Source organism: Triturus cristatus, chromosome 1_2 (assembly GCF_964204655.1).
Source record: "Triturus cristatus chromosome 1_2, aTriCri1.1, whole genome shotgun sequence".
Classification (NCBI taxonomy): Eukaryota; Metazoa; Chordata; class Amphibia; order Caudata; family Salamandridae; genus Triturus; species Triturus cristatus.
This window is the reverse complement of record NC_140580.1, coordinates 158,618,687-158,639,891: the sequence shown is the minus strand read 5'-3', so window position 1 is coordinate 158,639,891 and position 21,205 is coordinate 158,618,687. Positions and strand designations below refer to the sequence as shown.

The 21,205-nt window shown below is 48.8% G+C and overlaps 1 protein-coding gene across 1 annotated transcript in view; it reads left to right on the top strand.

The window, feature by feature from the left end:
* Positions 1–21,205, top strand: part of LOC146867002 (uncharacterized) — a 75,059-nt gene that overhangs the window by 51,667 nt on the left and 2,187 nt on the right. The window contains exon 3 of the mRNA XM_085619010.1: positions 5,892–6,021. Coding sequence (XP_085475136.1) covers positions 5,892–6,021 — 130 coding nt within the window. The remainder of the gene's footprint in view (positions 1–5,891; positions 6,022–21,205) is intronic.

Here is a 21,205-nt window from a genome sequence, read left to right as displayed (position 1 = left end):
TTTTGTGATGACAACATAGTGTACTGGTATTCATAAGTTTGTGAGAATACACAAGATACCCAGTGTAGTAAACATAACTCATCTTTCTCAAGGAGGGGTTTCCAATAGGTAGAATGATAAGAACAATAATGGGTTTGTAGGACACCCAAGGGAGAAGAAGGTTCAAATTATAATAAATACTCCACTTCATACTCTTACAGTTTGAGTCTCAATATCTCTTTAAAACGAATAAACCCTCAGGGGCTCATTACGATGTCGGGCAGAGACATCGTCTCCAATTCGGGACGAACCCGACTTATGGTCAGCAGGTTCCGACCACCGTATTACAATGGACCGAACAATGTTTGGCCAGATTCCCATTGTTTCCTATGGGAGCTCATGTTACACCCGACAACCATCCCTAACACAGGCACCAATGGGGTGAATGCGGAAAACCCTGCACCATGTCATAGGCACCCCACGGTGCCTGCCATGCAGTGCAATGTTTTACAGGGTGGTCTCTTAGGTACCCCCTCTACCATCAACCATAGGCCGTGGGGCCAGGGGGCCCCAAAGTCACTTTCCGACAGCCTTTTTATGTCAGACAAGCTGACTTGGAAAGGCTATTGGAAATCGACATCATAATCCCCAGGGCGGGAACGCTGTCCATTGGGCTGTACGATGCAGTTCAGGCAGACACGAATACTCCGCGAGTCAGTCAGAACCGACTCGGCATGACCACGTTGTTTAAATTCCGAATGGGCACATCGTAACCAGGCAGTCAGAATGTAAAACGACTGAGTCGGTCAGAAGGGCTCTAACGCAGTCACAGAGATTCTGACTGTCGGGTGGAGGCTTTATGCCCAACATCGAATAAGCCTCTTAGGGGCATATTCTCAAGGAGTTATCGCCGAGTTATCGGCACATTATCGCAGCCAAAGTCACGATAAAGTTATCACCCCATTCACAAGCTGATGCTAACAGCCGACATCACCAGTTTTCCGGCGATAGCATCCTCAAAAAACATCGCCACTCATGACCCCGACAGCTATCGCTAATGCGATGCAGAGTAAGCGTTCCCAAGCAAAAAGCTGCGACAACACGACACCTCAACATTCTCAACGACCAGCCAGATCGGCGATAAGAACACAGAACATGCGATAAGGCGCGTTAGCAGCGGGAAATTAACACCTGCTCTGACCTGGTGTAAAGTCGGACGACAACCGGCAGCAGCCAAGGGAGCACAGCCCAGAGCCAAACATGAAGAACAACAGATGCCCCCGAGCAACTGAACATGCAGCCGGGAGCCCCACTAGAGCAACAACACCCACCCCCTCCATGGACAAAGAGAATGCACATCAACTCCACGAAACCATGAACCAAACAAATCGCCTGAAGTCGCACAATCACAACATCTAACATACAGGTGTGGCCAGAAAAATGGAAATCATACATTCATATCATATAATTCAAATAAAACCTTTATTACAGATTAAACAAAACACAACAATCTTGAAGAGGCACTCTGGGTCTTCTCTGGGCATTCTGTACGTCACAGCCTGCAAGACAGAAATACGAATAAGAAGGTGTGTCATGTGCCCATCAAAGTACAGAGAGAGAGAAAGAGAGAGACAAAGAGAGAGAGAGAGAGAGAGAGGGAGAGGGGGAGAGAGAAAGAGCGGGAGAGAGAGAGAGAGAGAGGGAGAGAAAGAGAGAGGGAGAGAGAAAGAGAGGGATATAGAGGGAGATAGAAAGAGCGAGAGAGAGGGAGACAGAAAGAGAGAGATAGAGGGAGAGAAAGAGAGAGGGAGAGAGAAAGAGAGGGAGAAAGAGGGAGAGAGAAAGAGAAGGAGAGAGAGAGAAAGAGAGGGAGAGTGCCGACACTGCGGACCCAGGCCTCACTGCTCACCTGCAGCCACCGGTGTGTATCCAACCACGTGCCGGTACACACTGCAGTCCCCCAGGTCCCTCATCTGAAACAGTGCCATAGACATGAATGGCCGAGTCCATACTGTAGCACATGCCATCATCGCTTTCCCGCCCCTGCGCACAGAGGCTGCTGCACCCCAGCCCGTCCCGCCGCCCAGCGGGGAATGCCCGCCCCTGTGCAACCAGGCCTCACTGCTCACCTTCCGCCACTGGCGTGTCTCCAAAAGGGCCCACCACATGCCGGTGGGAGCTCCAAGCCCAGGGCCCGAAACCATGGCACCCTCCACATCATGCAGCCATGCACCGCGGGCCTCCAGGTCACACACTGGATTCTGGGTTTTGATTTTGCTATGGCAGAGAACATATCAGTGCACACGGCCTCATCGCAGGCTGCACACCCGCTCAGCACTTCAGGTGTTCCTACCACCGTGCACCGAAAGACACTGTCCCGTGGTGGTGTGCCTGTGCCTGCCGCAGTGTATCCGGTGCCACCAAGTCTGTACACCGCAAGCCATGGACCCTTTATGATTGAGTCCCATGGTGCGGACGCCATCATGTCAACCCCGGCACTGGGCAATGTGCTGTGCCCTGGCCCTAGGCCATCAGCCCGGAATGAGACACCCAGTTACAGAGTGGAAATGGCGTCCAGCACGTGCGCCAGGCCCTTTTTATTTGCAGGGTCACATGTCCTGTGATGGCCGTGCTGGATGGGTGTGGCGTGGGTGTAAACAAGCCATGAGGGAGTGGCTGTGGAATGCTGACAACTAAACCTGTGAGCAGCAGATCCCTACAGGGAAGACCTGGGACACATAGCGTTGTCGTCCCCCCCGTGAGCGTAAGCGGAGTGGGCTGGCCTGGCGTATGCCAGTCCAGCGTAAGGGTGTGAACAATGACCCCCGGGCTCTGGGCGTGGTTCCGTTCTGGGCAAGACAAGGAAGTAACTAGTGCGTGTGTCTGTGTTCTAGTGTCGTGCCACCCAGCACACAATCAGAAATGTGTCACCCTGAGACCCAAGTCCCACAACATGAGCAACATGGACATAAGGTGAAATCATTGACCCTACATGCATCCATACCTCCACACGTGCAAGATCATAGACATGACACATCGGTGTTAAAATTAATGTTCAATGCACATTCAGTGGAGTGTTGCAGCTGAGGCACTACAGGGCCATGCAAACCCCACTTTATATTGTTAGCCCGTGGAGGGTCACCCAGAGTCCTTCAAGGAATGACAAGTACATCAGATGAGGAGGAGTTCAGTCCACAGTCTGATAGCTGTGTCATTGGTGACCAAACAGAATATGGCGGTCTATGTTGAGGTCCAAGGTGAGTGTTGCAGAGTGCAGCGGGGTACAGTGGAAGATGATGATGCAGAGGGCAGAACCAAGCAGGAACAGGCCATATGGCGGAGATGAATGCTACCGCTTCCTTCTGACCATGAGGGAAGATTCATCTGCATCTTCGTCCTCTGGTGGTTCAGGGGCCTCACATGTGGGTGGTGGTGTTCTGTCTCCAGCACTGTGGGGCAGTGACACCTCAGAGGCCAGAGGTGGAATGTCCGCCGCACTGTGTGACACTGACACATCAGGGGACGGAGATGTGGATGGAGTGGTAGCAGCAGCATGCATCAGCGTCCGGCCTTGTGGCAGCAATGCCATGAGGAGGGTCTTTATGGCATTGAGGGACCCAGCTACCTCTCGCTGGTGTGCAGCCATGTCATCCGCTCTTTCCGCATGCGTCCACTCCATGCTCTCCATGAGCCTCCGCATGAGTCCCAACTCCCCAGCGAGCTCACTGGAGCCACTCTGACTAGACAGTCGTTCATGCAGACAGGACTCTGGCGATGTCAGCCATGGTTCATTGCAGGGCATGGAGCGGACTGTGGGTGTCCATTAGGGACTGTGAGTGGACCCTGATGGGACGTAAACACCCATGTATGGCGTCTAGATGGCCTGCCATGCGGTCGAACCCCACCTGCACCTGTTCAGCCAGCTTCTCCTGGCACCCCAACACACGGTTTTGGAAGACTATGTGTTTGTCGTGGGGGTCCTGGGAGGCAGCTGTGGTGGTGAGTGCTGCCTGCTGTGTGTTCTGTGCAGGGAGTGGGTTCCCCTCGTAGCAGCTGGGCTGCCCTGCTCCTGGAAATGGGCTGCGGAGGCTGTCCATGAGCTGTTGGAGGGTGTCGGAGTTGAAGGTGTGGTGGTCCTCTTCGTCATCAGAGAAGAGAGGTTGGGACTGCTCTGCAGGAGGTGTTGAATTGCCCTCTGCAATGTGAAAGGGAGATGCAGTGTACCATTGTGTTCACATGTATGTTGACGCATTGTACATGTTTACATTCGGACTGAATGACAGTGTACATTGTGACTTTGTGGGGAGCTGCCTATTTGATGCTGGACAGTGGACATTTCGACAACATCACGGATGTGTGTTTGTACATTGTCAGCTCACATTTCCCTGTGATTCCATATGTAATTGGCCAGTTTCTGCACACAAGCGGCACCAGTTGTGTCCTCTGTTCTGTTGTGGACGTGTTGCAGATTGTGCCACATCACTGTCAATGTTGATGTGCTCTGCATGTGATGTGTGTGTGCCGCATTTTAGGAGAGTCGCCCCTGCATCTCTGATTTGGCTGCCCCTTATCCCTTACATGTGGTGTGCCTCTGACTTCTGTGCTTATACAGTACTGAGATGTTGTATACTTGGGTGCATTGGCCTCTTGGTGGGATTAGGGGGTCTGGGGCATGGTTTGTCCGCAGATGTGCTATGCTTACTTGTGCATGTGTGTCATCGTGCCCATCTCACCCCGTTCCCCAGTCCCTGTTCGGTACTCACCCTGTTGCTGTTGTGTCCAGTCATGTTGAGCAGTGTCCGAGCCCCCAACTTCTGCCACCGTCTCCCCACTGATGACTGTGGACACCATTTCCTCCATCTCGTCCAGCTCCTCCTGTGGCGCTGGGCTCCCACCTCCAGTCTGCATTGCTGCCTTCTGGTTGTTTGCGAGTTTCTGCTTGGTCTAGCGCTTGACATCATTCCAGCGCCTCTTGACCTCTTCCATTGTCCTCTTCAGCACTCTGACTGCATTCACCTTGTCCACAATGGTCTGCCTTATTCCATTTTTAGTTCCTAGTGACACAATGGAGATGACGAACAGTAGTTGATGGTGTTCTATCACCTCCGTTATCAGGATCCTGTTTTCCTGCGGACTGAACTGCCTCTTCCTTCTTGTCCTTGCCTTTCCCTGACCCCTAGGTCCCAGGCTGGTCTTCCGCGGGGCTTGTGGGGTTCTGGTTGTCCTCTGCACTTGCTCCGGCTGACTCCATTGTGCTTCGCGGTTGTTTGGCTTTTGTATGTTTTTTTGCCCAACTTTTATAGTGCATTTTCCCGCATGTTGCGTGGGGATTGCAGGCCTGTGGCTGGTTTTCGCAGATTTTTGTATCGCGATTTGCGTCATCAACGATTTTTTCACGTTCGTGTTTTGCATTTTTGCAGTGTCGCATTGATTTTAACGGGTTCATTTGACGCGTTGTAGTGAGTCTATCGCATGGTGCCATCGTGTTGAGAATGCCACATTGGCACAATGTTATTTTCCCGCAATAGACTGCGATGTGAAGAGTTGCGTTAAGCTACTTTTGCCGTAGTTATCACACGTTCTTGAGAATATCCCCCTTAGTCTCCTAAAGCCTGCAAGTCGGCTACAGTTCAAAGTCTCAATGTTCCCGTTTTCACAGGTGCAGCTATTAGAGGAAATACATATTTCAGGGTTCTTTTGCACCCTTTAATTTTACTGTCACAGAAGGTAGACAACACTGTTCACCAAACGCATTCAATACATTTTGTGCTGCTTAAAAAAGGAAGGGAAGCGCTTTCAAAGCAGTGTAAAATAAAACTGTTTTACCTTGTTCTTGACTTTGTGTAGCACGTTTGCCTTAATTCGAGGAGCACGGTTGAAATTCACCTTTCTTGTGTCTTTTCTTTTTTTAGGAAGTGCTGTAATTGCAGACGACACAGTGGAAGCCAGGAGAGGAGCTCCAAAACACGACCGGACCCCGTTGTTGTTGTAGAGCAAGGAGTCGAAGGAGCGGAGGCCACCGTGAGACCCAGCTGGAGCCAGGTAAGTGTTTGTCAGGAATCCAACGAAGCCAAGCACTACGTTCTTGTGCAGAGTGGCTTAAATAGTTGCAGGGTGAAATCAGTGCATGTTTCTGATCATCAGCAATTAGCACACTTGTGTAATTACCCACTTTTATTCCTGCAAGTTTTGTACAGGTTTGCATGTGAAAGCAGTACTTCACTCATGAAAGGCACTTGGTAGATGTGCAGTGCTGAAGAGTTCCTATGCTTATTAGCATATACAGCATTATTCACTCTTGAATAAACAACCGTTGGTACCTACCGTTGCCACCAATGTGATAAAGAGTGTACAAGACGAATAATGTTGCGTTTCATGATAGGAATAAACAACCAATTGAGCCTACCACTGCCACCAGGATTACAATATGAAAATAAGTGGTGGTTTCTTGCAACTACTAAACAATATTTACACTACTGTTGCCAGAAATAAGGGGATCCATTCAGAGGTATGTGTGGTGGCACGTACATAGAGATGTGGTGCAACACTCATGACAGACCCAGAGACAGGCTGCAGGCACCAAATGGCTAAGACAGGAAAAAGGCAAACACAAGGAGATGATGGACGGAGTACTGAAACTTTTCAGATACTCACTCCCAGTCACAGATCTGGGTTGAATCCATCATCGTTCTTTAGCTCACTTCGCCTCCCCAGTGCAGACCCAGCTATATGCAAACCATTTTTGACCCTGTGCCTCATGGGAACAGTCCAGCCCGAACTGCCAAGCCAGCTCTTCCCTGGGCCATAAATAAGCTTCCTTGAACTGGTTTCGGGGTAACACCCCTCATCAGGTTGATCGACGTACTGAGGGCGGGGCAGAGAAATCTCCCGCCACTACTATATGTGGATGACTGTGGATTAATTACTAGAACAGGTGTGGGGCTACAATTCCTTGTTAATAGGTTCAATCAATTCATGAGCGAGCTGGGCCTTAAGATTAACACTGCTAAGTCACACATCATGGTGGAGGGGAAAGCACATTTAAAAAAAAAATGTTTCATTAAAAATACAAAATTATCCCAGTTCTCAAATTTCTCCTACCTAGACTTCCTTTTAATCATAAAGGATTATAGGCCCATCTCATAGAAGTAAGGAGAAGGAGCTTCGAAAAAAACACTTAAAGCCCTATTCAGGTTCATCAGGAAGCTTGAGGCTAAACCAATTAAGACCCTCCTCAACATCCATAATGCCTAATGTTGTGCTGTGACTTTATACAGGGCTAGAGTTTTGGGTTTCTGTAATTTATCAATGCTACAAACTATTAAAAATGTTTTTTTTCCAGAAGATTAATGTCTGCCCCCTCAGCTTGTCCCTCCATTATTTGTTTTAAGAAATTGGGGAAAATTCCTCTGGTAGACCGAATACAAATTGCCCCAATTATGCCATGGTGCTCGAGCAGGGCAAATGAAGAACCAGCCCTTAATCGAGCAATAATTCAGGACTGCTTAAAGTGTGACCTTGTACATAAAATACCGTGGCTTGGTTAAGACCCAGCTGGCACTCGTAGGGAGGCAGGACTGTATTGCAAACCCTTATCTTATTATCTCCGTTATGAAACCCCAATTAAAGAGAGACTTTTTAAATTCTTTAGTGGAGCGTTGGGAATCCATGGAGGCTAGTAAAAAGCATGTAGCCCAATATTTACCCATGGTCACCAATGACAGAACTGAGTCATATCTTTTGTATCCTTTTAGTCAGTCTAAAAATGTTTATCTTTTAAGATTTAGACTTGGCATCGCTCACTTTCTGGTGTCGTACTCCAGAAAACCTATCAGGGTGCCCATTTGGTTTGTTGCCCCTGTGACTGTAACTCATGTCAGAATATGATGCATTTTCTTTTTTTTTGTCAGGTATATGACATTCCACGCAGGGAATTCATTTTACCACTTTTGAGGGTGTTGAATATTAGAAAATGCAGGCCAATTCTATTCTACCTTTGGCTGCTTTGAACAGAATATGCAGGTGAAATGATATATAGATTTATCTCTGCCGCAATTTGTTTAACGAGGCTAGTTGGTAAATGACGTTTCTCTGCTTTAGAATTTTTTTATTTTTTCCTAACACTTTAAATAGTCACTTTGCACTATAAGAAACGTTTGTCTCTAAGGTTGCTTGCCGGGTAAGAAATTATTTTGGCGCTGGGTAAAGGCACTTTACAGTTTAAAAAACAAAGGGGCCTATTAGGATGGAGGTCGGAAAATCTCCCCGACCGCCATGGGAGCGGGAAAAGACCGCTTGCAATGGCCGCGGCATAACCACAGGTCTAATTAGGATGCTCCGCAGTCGAAATCCGACCGCGGCGGTCGGATCTGGCAATTAACATTGTGGCGGTTGCTGTTGCCAGCAGGACCGCCGCGGTGTGAAAAGGAGCATGTCATGCATGTCACTGCACTGCGTGGCAGGCACTGCACAGTGCCTGCCACCTGGAACAGGGACATGTAGGGGGTACCATGGGTACCCCCCCAGTGCACCCACACGCACCCCCAACACATTGGCGGCCCGCAATGGGCCCCAGGAGACATTCTTTGCATGCCTTTTCATGGCGGTTCCACCACCCCAGGAACGGCTGGCTTACGCCGGCATCATCATAATCATGCCGGCGGAGCCTGGCCCTGCACTGACATCATTGTAGCAGTCCAGTTCTGCCCGCTGTACTTCCCGCCACTACTATATGTGGATGACTGTGGATTAATTACTAGAACAGGTGTGGGGCTACAATTCCTTGTTAATAGGTTCAATCAATTCATGAGCGAGCTGGGCCTTAAGATTAACACTGCTAAGTCACACATCATGGTGGAGGGGAAAGCACATTTAAAAAAAAAATGTTTCATTAAAAATACAAAATTATCCCAGTTCTCAAATTTCTCCTACCTAGACTTCCTTTTAATCATAAAGGATTATAGGCCCATCTCATAGAAGTAAGGAGAAGGAGCTTCGAAAAAAACACTTAAAGCCCTATTCAGGTTCATCAGGAAGCTTGAGGCTAAACCAATTAAGACCCTCCTCAACATCCATAATGCCTAATGTTGTGCTGTGACTTTATACAGGGCTAGAGTTTTGGGTTTCTGTAATTTATCAATGCTACAAACTATTAAAAATGTTTTTTTTCCAGAAGATTAATGTCTGCCCCCTCAGCTTGTCCCTCCATTATTTGTTTTAAGAAATTGGGGAAAATTCCTCTGGTAGACCGAATACAAATTGCCCCAATTATGCCATGTGAAAAGGAGCATGTCATGCATGTCACTGCACTGCGTGGCAGGCACTGCACAGTGCCTGCCACCTGGAACAGGGACATGTAGGGGGTACCATGGGTACCCCCCCAGTGCACCCACACGCACCCCCAACACATTGGCGGCCCGCAATGGGCCCCAGGAGACATTCTTTGCATGCCTTTTCATGGCGGTTCCACCACCCCAGGAACGGCTGGCTTACGCCGGCATCATCATAATCATGCCGGCGGAGCCTGGCCCTGCACTGACATCATTGTAGCAGTCCAGTTCTGCCCGCTAGGCATGCGTGCGAACTGGTACCGGCGGAAAAGGGGCGGGCGGAGATTCTCACCGCTGCGGTTGTCACTGCCATGCTAATGGGACAGGCAATTTTCAGGGTTGGGATCGCAGGCGGATGTCTGCCGCTGGTCCGGCGGCGGCCATCCACCCGCCATCCTAATAGACCCCAAAGTGTTTACTCTCAGGGTTCTGGGGCATGCCCAAAACATGTAACAAACATTTTACATATTTAATTATAATTGAATGAGTATTGGTTTATTGTGTTTGAATAATGATAATGATAATTAATTTTAAATTATTTGATTTGGAGGGTCCTGTTGTGTCCTCATGAACCTTAAGTATGCTAAGCTGCTTTTTTCTGAAATGTATGCACTAAAGGTACATGTTGTATTGGGTTTTTTATCGATTACTTTTATGGTTTGACAAAAAAACAAATAAAGTTTTATTGATGATGATGACATGCTATGCGTGTGGGACAAAGGTGCATATGCATCCTACTCTTCCTAAATATGCATTACTCTAAGCCTGTACTTCCGAAACTGCCCAGTCACTTATTGATCCACATCACTCCATAGCACTACTTTGAGCTACCAATTTAAACACACAGGGGCCCGATTCACAGAACTAACTTAAGACAAAATCCTAAACTTACTACCATTTTGGTATTCACAGAAGGCACTTACTCATTTTGGTATTCACAGAAGGCACTTACTCATTTCGGTATTCACAGAAGTTAGGAGTCCTAACTTTAGGACTCCTAAATGCCTTCTGTGAATACCGAAAGTCTTAAAATTAGGATTTTTCTCAGTTTAGTAGTCCTAAGTTTAGACTTAGGACTACTAGACCACACAATGCCCCATCTACCCCCCCTGGGGGTAGATGGGGCATTGGCCCCTTATCTGCCCCTTCGGGGGGGGCGGAAAGCCCACTTGACGCCAGGGATTTTTTTTGCGCAATTTTCTTTAGGGTGATGGATTTTATTTAGGGTGGAGGCTGCCCGAAACGGGCACGCCAATGCCCCCACCCCCGCCACCATTACAGCCTTTCTGCCCCCCTGGGGGGCAGATGGGGCATTGGCCCCTAATCTGCCCCTTCGGTGGGGCAGAAAGCCCACTTGACGCCAGGGATTTTTTTTGCGCAATTTTCTTTAGGGTGGAGGCTGCCCGAAACGGGCACGCCAATGCCCCCACCCCCGCCACCATTACAGCCTTTCTGCCCCCCCCTGGGAGGCAGATGGGGCAGTAGCCCCCAATCTGCCCCCCCAGAGGGGCAGAAAGCCCACTATCCACCAGGGATTTTTTTGCTCAATTGTTTTTAGGGTGTGGGCTGCCCGAAACGGGCACACCAATGCCCCCCCCTCCCCCCCCACAAAAATGACAGTCTTTCTGCCCCCCAGGAGGCAGATGGGAGCTGTAGCCCCCAATCTGGCCCCCCCTGGGGGGCGCAGAAAGCCCACTAGAAACCATGGATTTTTTTGTTTTATTAGTGTAGGGGTAGGGGCTCCCCAAAATGGGCATGACAATACCCCCACCCCATCCCCAGAGAAACTCCAGTCTTTCGCCCCCCTGGGAGGGTAGTTGGCGGCAGCCGCCCCTGATCTGCCCCCTGGGGGGAGCAGAAAGCCCACTAGGCGCCAGCGAGTACGCAGGCTTTTTTTATGCGTGGTGGTGGGGGCTGCCCAAAATGGTCATACCAATGCCCCCACCTCCACAAAAAATAGCCACAGTCTTTCTGCCCCTTTAGGGGCATATCGGGATGAAACCCCCTTCCCCGATTCCCCCCCAGGGCGGCAGAAAGCCCACTGGGCTCCGGCTTTTTTTTAGCAATGTGCATACCTGTGGATTTTGGGCCCTAGCGCAGTTGGCACGTAGGCAAACCTAGCAAACCTGTACATTTTTTAAAACTAGACACCGAGGGGAATCCAGGATGGGGTGACTTGACTGGCTCTCACCAGGTTCTGTTACCCAGAATCCATTGCAAACCTAAAATGTGTCCAAAATAACAAATTTTCCTCACATTTCTGTGGTGGAAAGTTCTGGAATCTGTGTGGGTCCACAAAATTCCACCCAACCCTCCCCAAAGTCTTCCGAGAAAAATGGTACCTCACTTGCGTGGGTAGGCCTAGTGCCTGCGTCAGGCAAGGGCCCAAAACCAATTGAGGAGACATCAAAATTACCTATCACAAAACAACCTGGTTTTGCAAAGGGGGTCCCATGAGTTTTTGGCCCCGGGCTTGGCGGCTATCTAGGAAAACTTACCAAACCCACACATTTCTGTAAACTAGACACCTGGGGGATTCCAGGGAGGTATGGCTTGCGTGGATCCCCCAACGTTTCCTTACCCAGAATGCCCTGCAAACCTCAAATTTAGCTGAAAAATCACTGTTTTCACACATTTTTGTGTGGGAAAGTTGTGGCATCACCGGGCTGACACAAATTTCCTACCACCCAGCGTTCCCCCGGGTCTACCAATAAAAACGATGCCTCACTCGTGTGGGAGAACCAAGTACCCGCGACAGGCAAGGGCCCAAAACGTAGTGAAGCGACATGAAAATTGCCTATCTCAAAACGACCTGGTTTTGCAAGGGGGGTCACTTGGGTTTTTGGCCCGGTGCTCGGCGGCCACCTAGGGAAACCTACAAAACCCACACATTTCTGAAAACTAGACACCCGGGGGATTCCAGGGAGGTATGGCTTGCGTGGATCCCCCAAAGTTTCCTTACCCAGAATGCCTTGCAAACCTCAAATTTAGCTGAAAAAATCACATTTTTCACACATTTTTGTGTGGGAAAGTTGTGGCATCACCGGGCTGACACTAATTTCCTACCACCCAGCGTTCCCCCGGGTCTCCCAATAAAAACGGTGCCTCACTCGTGTGGTAGGCCCAAGTACCCACGACAGGCAAGGGCCCACAACGTAGTGATGCGCCATGAAAATTGCCTATCTCAAAACGACCTGGTTTTGCAAGGGGGGTCACTTGTGTTTTTGGCCCGGTGCTCGGCGGCCACCTAGGGAAACCTACCAAACCCACACATTTCTGAAAACTAGACACCCGGGGGATTCCAGGGAGGTATGGCTTGCATGGGTCCCCCAACGTTTCCTTACCCAGAATGCCCTGCAAACCTCAAATTTAGCTGAAAAAATCACCTTTTTCACCCATTTTTGTGTGGGAAAGTTGTGGCATCACCGGGCTGACACAAATTTCCTACCACCCAGCGTTTCCCCGGGTTTCCAGATAAAAACGGTGCCTCACTCGTGTGGGAGGCCCAAGTACCCGCGACAGGCAAGGGCCCACAACGTAGTGAGGCGACATGAAAATTGCCAATCTCAAAATGACTTTGTTTTGCAAGGGGGGTCACTTGGGTTTTTGGCCCGGTGCTCTGCGGCCACCTAGGGAAACCTACCAAACCCACACATTTCTGAAAACTAGACACCCAGGGGATTCCAGGGAGGTATGGCTTGCGTGGTACCCCAACGTTTCCTTACCCAGAATGCCCTGCAAACCTCAAATTTAGCTGAAAAAATCACCTTTTTCACACATTTTTGTGTGGGAAAGTTGTGGCATCACCGTACTGACACAAATTTCCTACCACCCAGCGTTCCCCCGGGTCTCCCGATAAAAACGGTGCCTCACTCGTGTGGGAGACCCAAGTACCCGCGACAGGCAAGGGCCCACAACGTAGTGAGGCGACATGAAAATTGCCTATCTCAAAACGACCTGGTTTTGCAAGGGGGTCACTTGGGTTTTTGGCCCGGTGCTCGGCGGCCACGTAGGGAAACCTACCAAACCCACACATTTCTGAAAACTAGACACCCGGGGGATTCCAGGGAGGTATGGCTTGCGTGGATTCCCCAACGTTTCCTTACCCAGAATGCCCTGCAAACCTCAAATTTAGCTGAAAAAATCACCTTTTTCACACATTTTTGTGTGGGAAAGTTGTGGCATCACCGGGCTGACACAAATTTCCTACCACCCAGCATTCGCCCGGGTCTCCCGATAAAAACGGTGCCTCACTTGTGTGGGAGGCCTAAGGACCCGCCACGGGCAAGGGTCTAAAACGTAGTGAGGCGCACTACGTTTAGGACCCTTGCCTGTTGAGGCGCACTACGTTTTGGACCCTTGCCTGTCGCGGGTACTTGGGCCACCCACACGAGTGAGGCACCGTTTTTATCGGGAAACCCGGGGGAACGCTGGGTGGTAGGAAATTTGTGTCAGCCCGGTGATGCCACAAAAATGTGTGAAAAAGGTGATTTTTTCAGCTAAATTTGACGTTTGCAGGGCATTCTGGGTAAGGAAACGTTGGGCGATCCACGCAAGCCATACCTCCCTGGAATCCCCTGGGTGTCTAGATTTCAGAAATGTGTGGGTTTGGTAGGTTTCCCTAGGTGGCCGCCGAGCACTGGGCCAAAAACCAAAGTGACCCCTTGCAAAACCATGTCGTTTTGAGATAGGCAATTTTCATGTCGCCTCACTACGTTGTGGGCCCTTGCCTGTCGCGGGTACTTGGGCCTCCCACACGAGTGAGGCACCGTTTTTATCGGGAGACCCGGGGGAACGCTGGGTGGTAGGAAATTTGTGTCAGCCTGGTGATGCCACAACTTTCCCACACAAAAATGTGTGAAAAAGGTGACTTTTTCAGCTAAATTTGAGGTTTGCAGGGCATTCTGGGTAAGGAAACGTTGGGGGATCCATGCAAGCCATACCTCCCTGGAATCCCCCGGGTGTCTAGTTTTCAGAAATGTTGGGTTTGGTAGGTTTCCCTAGCTGGCCGCCGAGCACCGGGCCAAAAACCCAAGTGACCTCCCTTGCAAAACCAGGTCGTTTTGAGATAGGCAATTTTCATGTCGCCTCACTACGTTTTGGGCCCTTGCCTGTCGCGGGTACTTGGGCCTCCCACACGAGTGAGGCACCGTTTTTATCGAGAGACCCGGGGGAACGCTGGGTGGTAGGAAATTTGTGTCAGCCCGGTGATGCCACAACTTTCCCACACAAAAATTTGTGAAAAAGATGATTTTTTCAGCTAAAATTGAGGTTTGCAGGGCATTCTGGGTAAGGAAACGTTGGGGGATCCACGCAAGCCATACCTTGCTGGAATCCCCAGGGTATCTAGTTTTCAGAAATGTGTGGGTTTGGTAGGTTTCCCTAGGTGCCGGCAGAGCTAGGGTTCAAAAACTACAGCTAGGCACTTTGCCAAAAAAAGTTCATTTTTCACTTCGAAATTGAGGTGTGTCCACGATGCGTTTTGCGCCATTTCCTGTCGCGGGCACTAGGCCGACCCACACAAGTGAGGTACCATTTTTCTTGGAAGACTTTGGGGAACGCGGGGTGGGTGGAAATTTGTGGATTCATGCAGATTCCAGAACTTTCCACCAGAGAAATGTGGGGAAAATGTGTTTTTTTGGGCAATTTTTGAGGTTTGCAAAGGATTCTGGGTAACAGAACCTGGTGGGATGCAGTCAAGTCACCCCATCCTGGATTCCCCTGGGTGTCTAGTTTCCAAAAATGTATAGGCTTGCTAGGTTTCCCTAGGTGCCGGCAGAGCTATTTTTCTCAGAAGACTTTGGGGAACGCGGGGTGGGTGGAAATTTGTGGATCCACGCAGATTCCAGAACTTTCCACCAGAGAAAGGTGGGGAAAATGTTTTCTTTTTGGCAATTTTTGAGGTTTGCAAGGGATTCTGGGTAACAGAACCTGGTGGGAGGCAGTCAAGTCACCCCATCCTGGATTCCCCTGGGTGTCTAGTTTTCAAAAATGTATAGGTTTGCTAGGTTTCCCTAGGTGCCGGCAGAGCTATGGTTCAAAAACTACAGCTAGGCACTTTGCCAAAAAAGGGTCCTTTTTCGCTGTGAAATTGAGGTGTGTCCACGTTACGTTTTGCGCCGTTTCCTGTCGCGGGCACTAGGCCGACCCACACAAGTGAGGTACCATTTTTCTCGGAAGACTTTGGGGAACGCGGGGTGGGTGGAAATTTGTGGATTCATGCAGATTCCAGAACTTTCCACCAGAGAAATGTGGGGAAAATGTGTTTTTTTTGGCAATTTTTTAGGTTTGCAAGGGATTCTGGGTAACAGAACCTGGTGGGAGGCAGTCAAGTCACCCCATCCTGGATTCCCCTGGGTGTCTAGTTTTCAAAAATGTATAGGTTTGCTAGGTTTCCCTAGGTGCCGGCAGAGCTATGGTTCAAAAACTACAGCTAGGCACTTTGCCAAAAAAGGGTCATTTTCCGCTACAAAATTGAGGTGTGTCCACGTTACGTTTTGCACCGTTTCCTGTCGCGGGCAATAGGTTGACCCACACAAGTGAGGTACCATTTTTCTCGAAAGACTTTGGGGAACGCGGGGTGGGTGGAAATTTGTGGATCCACGCAGATTCCAGAACTTTCAACCAGAGAAATATAGGGAAAATGCATTTTTTTTGGCAATTCTTTAGGTTTGCAAGGGATTCTGGGTAACAGAACCTGGTGGGAGGCAGTCAAGTCACCCCATCCTGGATTTCCCTGGGTGTCTAGTTTTCAAAAATGTATAGGTTTGCTAGGTTTCCCTAGGTGCCGGCAGAGCTATGGTTCAAAAACTACAGCTAGGCACTTTGCCAAAAATGGGTCATTTTTCACTACAAAATTGAGGTGTGTCCACGTTACGTTTTGCGCCGTTTCCTGTCGCGGGCAATAGGTTGACCCACACAAGTGAGGTACCATTTTTCTCGGAAGACTTTGGGGGACGCGGGGTGGGTAGAAATTTGTGGATCCACGCAGATTCCAGAACTTTCCACCAGATAAATGTGGGGAAAAGGTGTTTTTTTGGCTATCTTTTAGGTTTGCAAGGGATTCTGGGTAACAGAACCTGGTGGGAGGCAGTCAAGTCACCCCATCCTGTATTCCCCTGGGTGTCTAGTTTTCAAAAGTGTATAGGTTTGCTAGGTTTCCCTAGGTGCAGGCAGAGCTAGGGTTAAAAAACTACAGCTAGGCACTTTGCTAAAAAAGGGTAATTTTGCATTGTGAAAATGTGGTGTGTTCACGTTGGGTTTTGAGCCATTTCCTGTCGTGGGCACTATGCCTACCCCTACAAGTGAGGTACCATTTTTATCGGGAGACTTAGGGTAATTCAGATTTGTAAAGGAACTGTTATTACCTATTGACTTTCAATGCATTTCTGCCTTCCAAATGAAAGACATTGTGTAAAAAAGAAGTCATTCTAAAAAATGACTGATAATTCTCATGCTAGTATGAGTATTCCCAAATTCGGAAATGTGCAAATATCTACTGTTTCTAAACTCTATATTTTGTTCCCATTTCAGAAATACATAGGTGTCTTTCATACCGATTTTTCCATGTACACATTTTTACAGAATAATTACTATATACCCGGCACATAATAAAAAACCATTGCAAGTTGCTGCTCAGTTTTTGGATCTGGGTTCATCGGGTTCTTGGTGAACCTACAAGTCCTATATATCCCCACAACCAGTAATGTCCAGCAGATGTAACGGTATATTGCTTTCAAAGAGCTGTCATAATTAGAAGAAGTTACAGGTGAAAACGTTGACACAAAAGGCGCTTTTTTTCAACAAATTTTCAATGTATCCTATATTTAACTGTTAGTTTCTATAAAGAAACCTTGATGGATCTACACAAATGACCCCTTGCTGAATTTAGAATGTTGTCTACTTCTCTAAAATGTATAGCTTTCCTGGATCCATTATTGCTTTTGTACCCATTTCTACCATTAACTGGAAGGAGGTCGAAAGCACAAAAAATAGCAAAAATAGGCTATGTCCCAGAAAAATGCCAAAACTGTGTAAAAAATGTTGGGTTTCTGAAAAAAGTCTGGTATCCCCTAAAAGCTGGGGAAATGGTGATTTCAGCCCCACAAACCCTTTTTTGATAACACTTGCAGGGAAAAAAACAGATGCTTTCATTTGCAGTCCGTTTTTCCCATTTTCCCAAAAAAAACAAAATGTTTCTGTATTTTGGCTCATTTCTGTGACCCCTCCAGGGGAATCCACAAACCCTGAGTACCTTCAGAATCCCCATGTTGTTGGAAGAAAAGGACGCAAATTTGGCGTGGATACCTTATGTGGTCAAAAAGTTACAGGGGCCTCAGCGCGCACTACCCCAAATAGCCAAAAAAGGGCGTGGCACAGGAGGGGGAAAAGGCCTGGCAGCGAAGGGGTTAACCAGTTGAAAAGATCATTGATATTGGGTTGCAGCTCTGATTAAATGATAAAATAATGTATAGGTGCACCAACTAGCACAATACCAAGGCCTAAGAATGTATTGAGAGGCCTAGAGAATCCTATTAGTTCAATTTATTGATGTGGTGAGAAAATGGGTTGTTGTATAGCATTGTGTTTTTCTTTGCACTCAATAATGCAAGGATGGTGACCTTGCACTTGAATCCTGTATTGATGGGATTAGGTGGTGCAATTGTACTAGATTTATGTAAGAAATTGGGGCATTATTTAACAGAGTAGGTGCCCACCTCAAGTAATAACTACAATCCTTACACACCGTTAAATTTTATAAATTGAGTCTACAGAAGTTTATTAGGGAGACATTATCGAGTAAACATCAGACCATGTAAATTTTGGTGGATTATGGTGTAAAAAAAAGCCTCAAAACCAGCATGCAAGTCCTCATTTTAAATGGGAATGCTGGTAATAGGTGCTATGCATCGTGCCCAGAATGTCCACCCTTAGAGTATCAGAATTTACCATGTGTGATATATATATTGACCCCAATTATATTGCTAATTAGGGGCCTTAGAAATCGCTGTTTGTAGTGTTTTATCAAACGTGTTTTTAAAGGGCGAGGACAGATGATGATAAAGCATGACACCTGGTGGTGTGTGAGGCCAGTCCATAAATTTTTTTGAAATGTCCAACACCACCTAAATCTTTGGCATGATGTGCCTCAAATTTTACTAAGAATCAGACACTTAGGCAGGGTCGCTTCTTGTTGTGTGATACATGTTGGGTCATTTTCTTAAGGACTTCTCACTGAGTTATTGGCACTTTATCGCAGCCAAAGTGGCGATAAATGTATCGCCCTATTCACAAGCTGGTGCTAACAGCCAATACCACCAGTTTACCTGCGATAGCAGCCGTAAAAAATATCGCGACAGATGACCCCGGCAACTAACGCTAATGAGATGCAGGGTAGGCGTTCCCGTGCAAAAAGCCGCGAAAACAACACTCCGCAACATTCTCAACGACTAGCCAGAACGGCGATAAGATCACAAAACAGGCAATAAGGCGCGTTAGCAGCAGAAATTAAAACCTGCTCTTACCTGGTGTAAAGTCGGACGACAACCTGCACCATGAAAGGGAGCCCAGCCCAGAGCCACACCAGAAGAACAACAGATGCCATGGAGCCACTGATCATGCAGCTCGGACACCCAAGAGAGCCACAATACCCACCGCCACCACACCCAGGCCCACCACCCCCCGGACCCTCCCCCCAGACAAATATATGTTACGAAATCATAAACAAAACAATTCGCCTGATGTCGCACAATTACAACACCTCACAGAAAAAAGAGAATCACTCATACATTTTCAAATTAAACTCAAAACAACGAATTTGAAGAGTCATGGCAGGTCTCCTCAGGCAATCTGTAAGTCACAGCCTGCAAGACAAAATGCAAGATAAGAAGGTGCATCATGCGCTCATCAAAGGACAGAGTGAGAGAAAGAGAGAGAGAGAAAGAGATAGAAAGGGAGAGAAAGAGAGAGAGAGAGAAGGAGAGACAGAGACAGTGAAAGGAAAAGAGGGAGAGAGAATGAGAGATAAAGACAGTGAAAGGAAGAGAGGGAGAGAGAGAAAGAGAAAGAGACAGTGAAAGAAAGAGAGGGAGAGTTAGAGAGAGTGTCGACACTGCGGACCCAGGCCTCACTGCTCACCTGCTGCGACCGGTGTGTCCCCAACCACGTGCCGGTATACACTGCAGTCTCTTGGTTCATTATCTGAAACAGAGTCCAGATTCATGAATGACAGAGTCCATATCATTGCACACACCATCATCGCTTGCCTGCCCCAGAGCACACAGGCCTCACTGCTCACCTTCTGACACCGGTGCATCTCCAAGAGGGCCCACCAAGTGCCGTGCAAGCTCCAAGCCCGGGGTCTGCAACCTTGGCAGCCGCCACATCATGCAGCCCCACACCACGGGCCACAAGGTCACACACTTGATTCTGGGTCTTGATTTTGCAATGGCAGAGATCATATCAGTGCACACAGCATGATCGCAGGCTGCACGGCCGCTCAGCCCTTTAGGTGCCACTAACTCTGTTAGGCAATGCTACGTGGCGGTAGGCCCACGCTGCCCGCTGGCTCAGGCCTCAACTGCGGTCCTGCAGGGCACACACAAATCCCTACCAGTCTGGCCCGCCAGGGCGGAGCATTATCGCAGGCTGCTCACCCGCTCAGCTCTTTAGGTGCCCTTACCTCAGTGCACCTAAAGACACTATCCCCTGGCGGTGTGCCTATGCTGGCCGCAGTGTATCCAGTGCCACCAAGTCTGTGCACTGCAAGTCATGGACCCTCTATGATTGGGTACCGTGGTGCGGACGCCAGCATGTCACCTCCAGAAGTGAGGAATGTGATGTGGTAGGGCCCTAGGCCCTCATGCATAAATAATAACCACATGGATACACCCAGATAGAGAGTGGAAATGGCGTACAGCACGTGCGGCCCGCCCTTTTTATTTTCAGGATCACATGTCCTGTGACGCCTGTGCTGGATGGGTGTGGTGTGGGTGTAAACCAGCCGTGAGGGAGTGGTTGTGGCATGCTGACAACTAGACCTGTGATCAGCAGATCACTACAGGGAAGACCTGGGACATGTAGCGTTGTCATCCCCCCTGTGAGCGTAAGCGGATTGGGCTGGCCTGGCGTATGCCATACCAGCGTAAAGGTGTGAACAATTACCCCGGGACTCTTGATGTGGTTCTGTCCAGGGCTGTTTTTGTGTCTGCGCCACCCGGTCCGCAATCGGCAATGTGTCACCCTGTGACCCAAGTCCCACAACATGAGCAACATGGACATAAGGGGGAATCACCCACCCTACATTCATCCATACTTCCACACTTGAATGATCATAGACAAGACACATCTGTGTTAATATGAATGTTTAATGCACATTCAGTGGAGTGTCGTAGCTGGAGCAGTACAGGGCCATGCAAACCCCACTTTACATTGTTGGCCCGTGGAGGGCCAGCCAGAGTCCTTTAGGGAATGACAAGTCCATCGGAAGAGAAAGAGTTCAGTCCGCAGTCTGAATGCTGTGTCATTGGTGACCAAACAGGATATGGCAGTCCATGCCGAGGTCCAAGGTGAGTGTCACAGAGTGTATCGGGGGACAGTGGAAGATGAAGATGCAGAGGGCAGAACCAAGCAGAATCCGGCCATATGGCGGAGATGGATGCAACTGCGTCCTTCTTACCACAAAGGCAGACTCATCCGCATCTTCGTCCTCTGCTGTTGCATGTGCCTCACATGGGGGTGGTGGTGTTCTGTCTCCAGCCCGAGGTAGAATGTCTGCCGCACTGTGTGGCACTGACACTTCAGGGGGCGAAGATGTGGATAGAGTGGTAGCAGCAGCAGTCATCCGCTACAGGACTTGTGGCAGCAATGTCATAAGGAGGGTCTTTAGAGCATTGAGG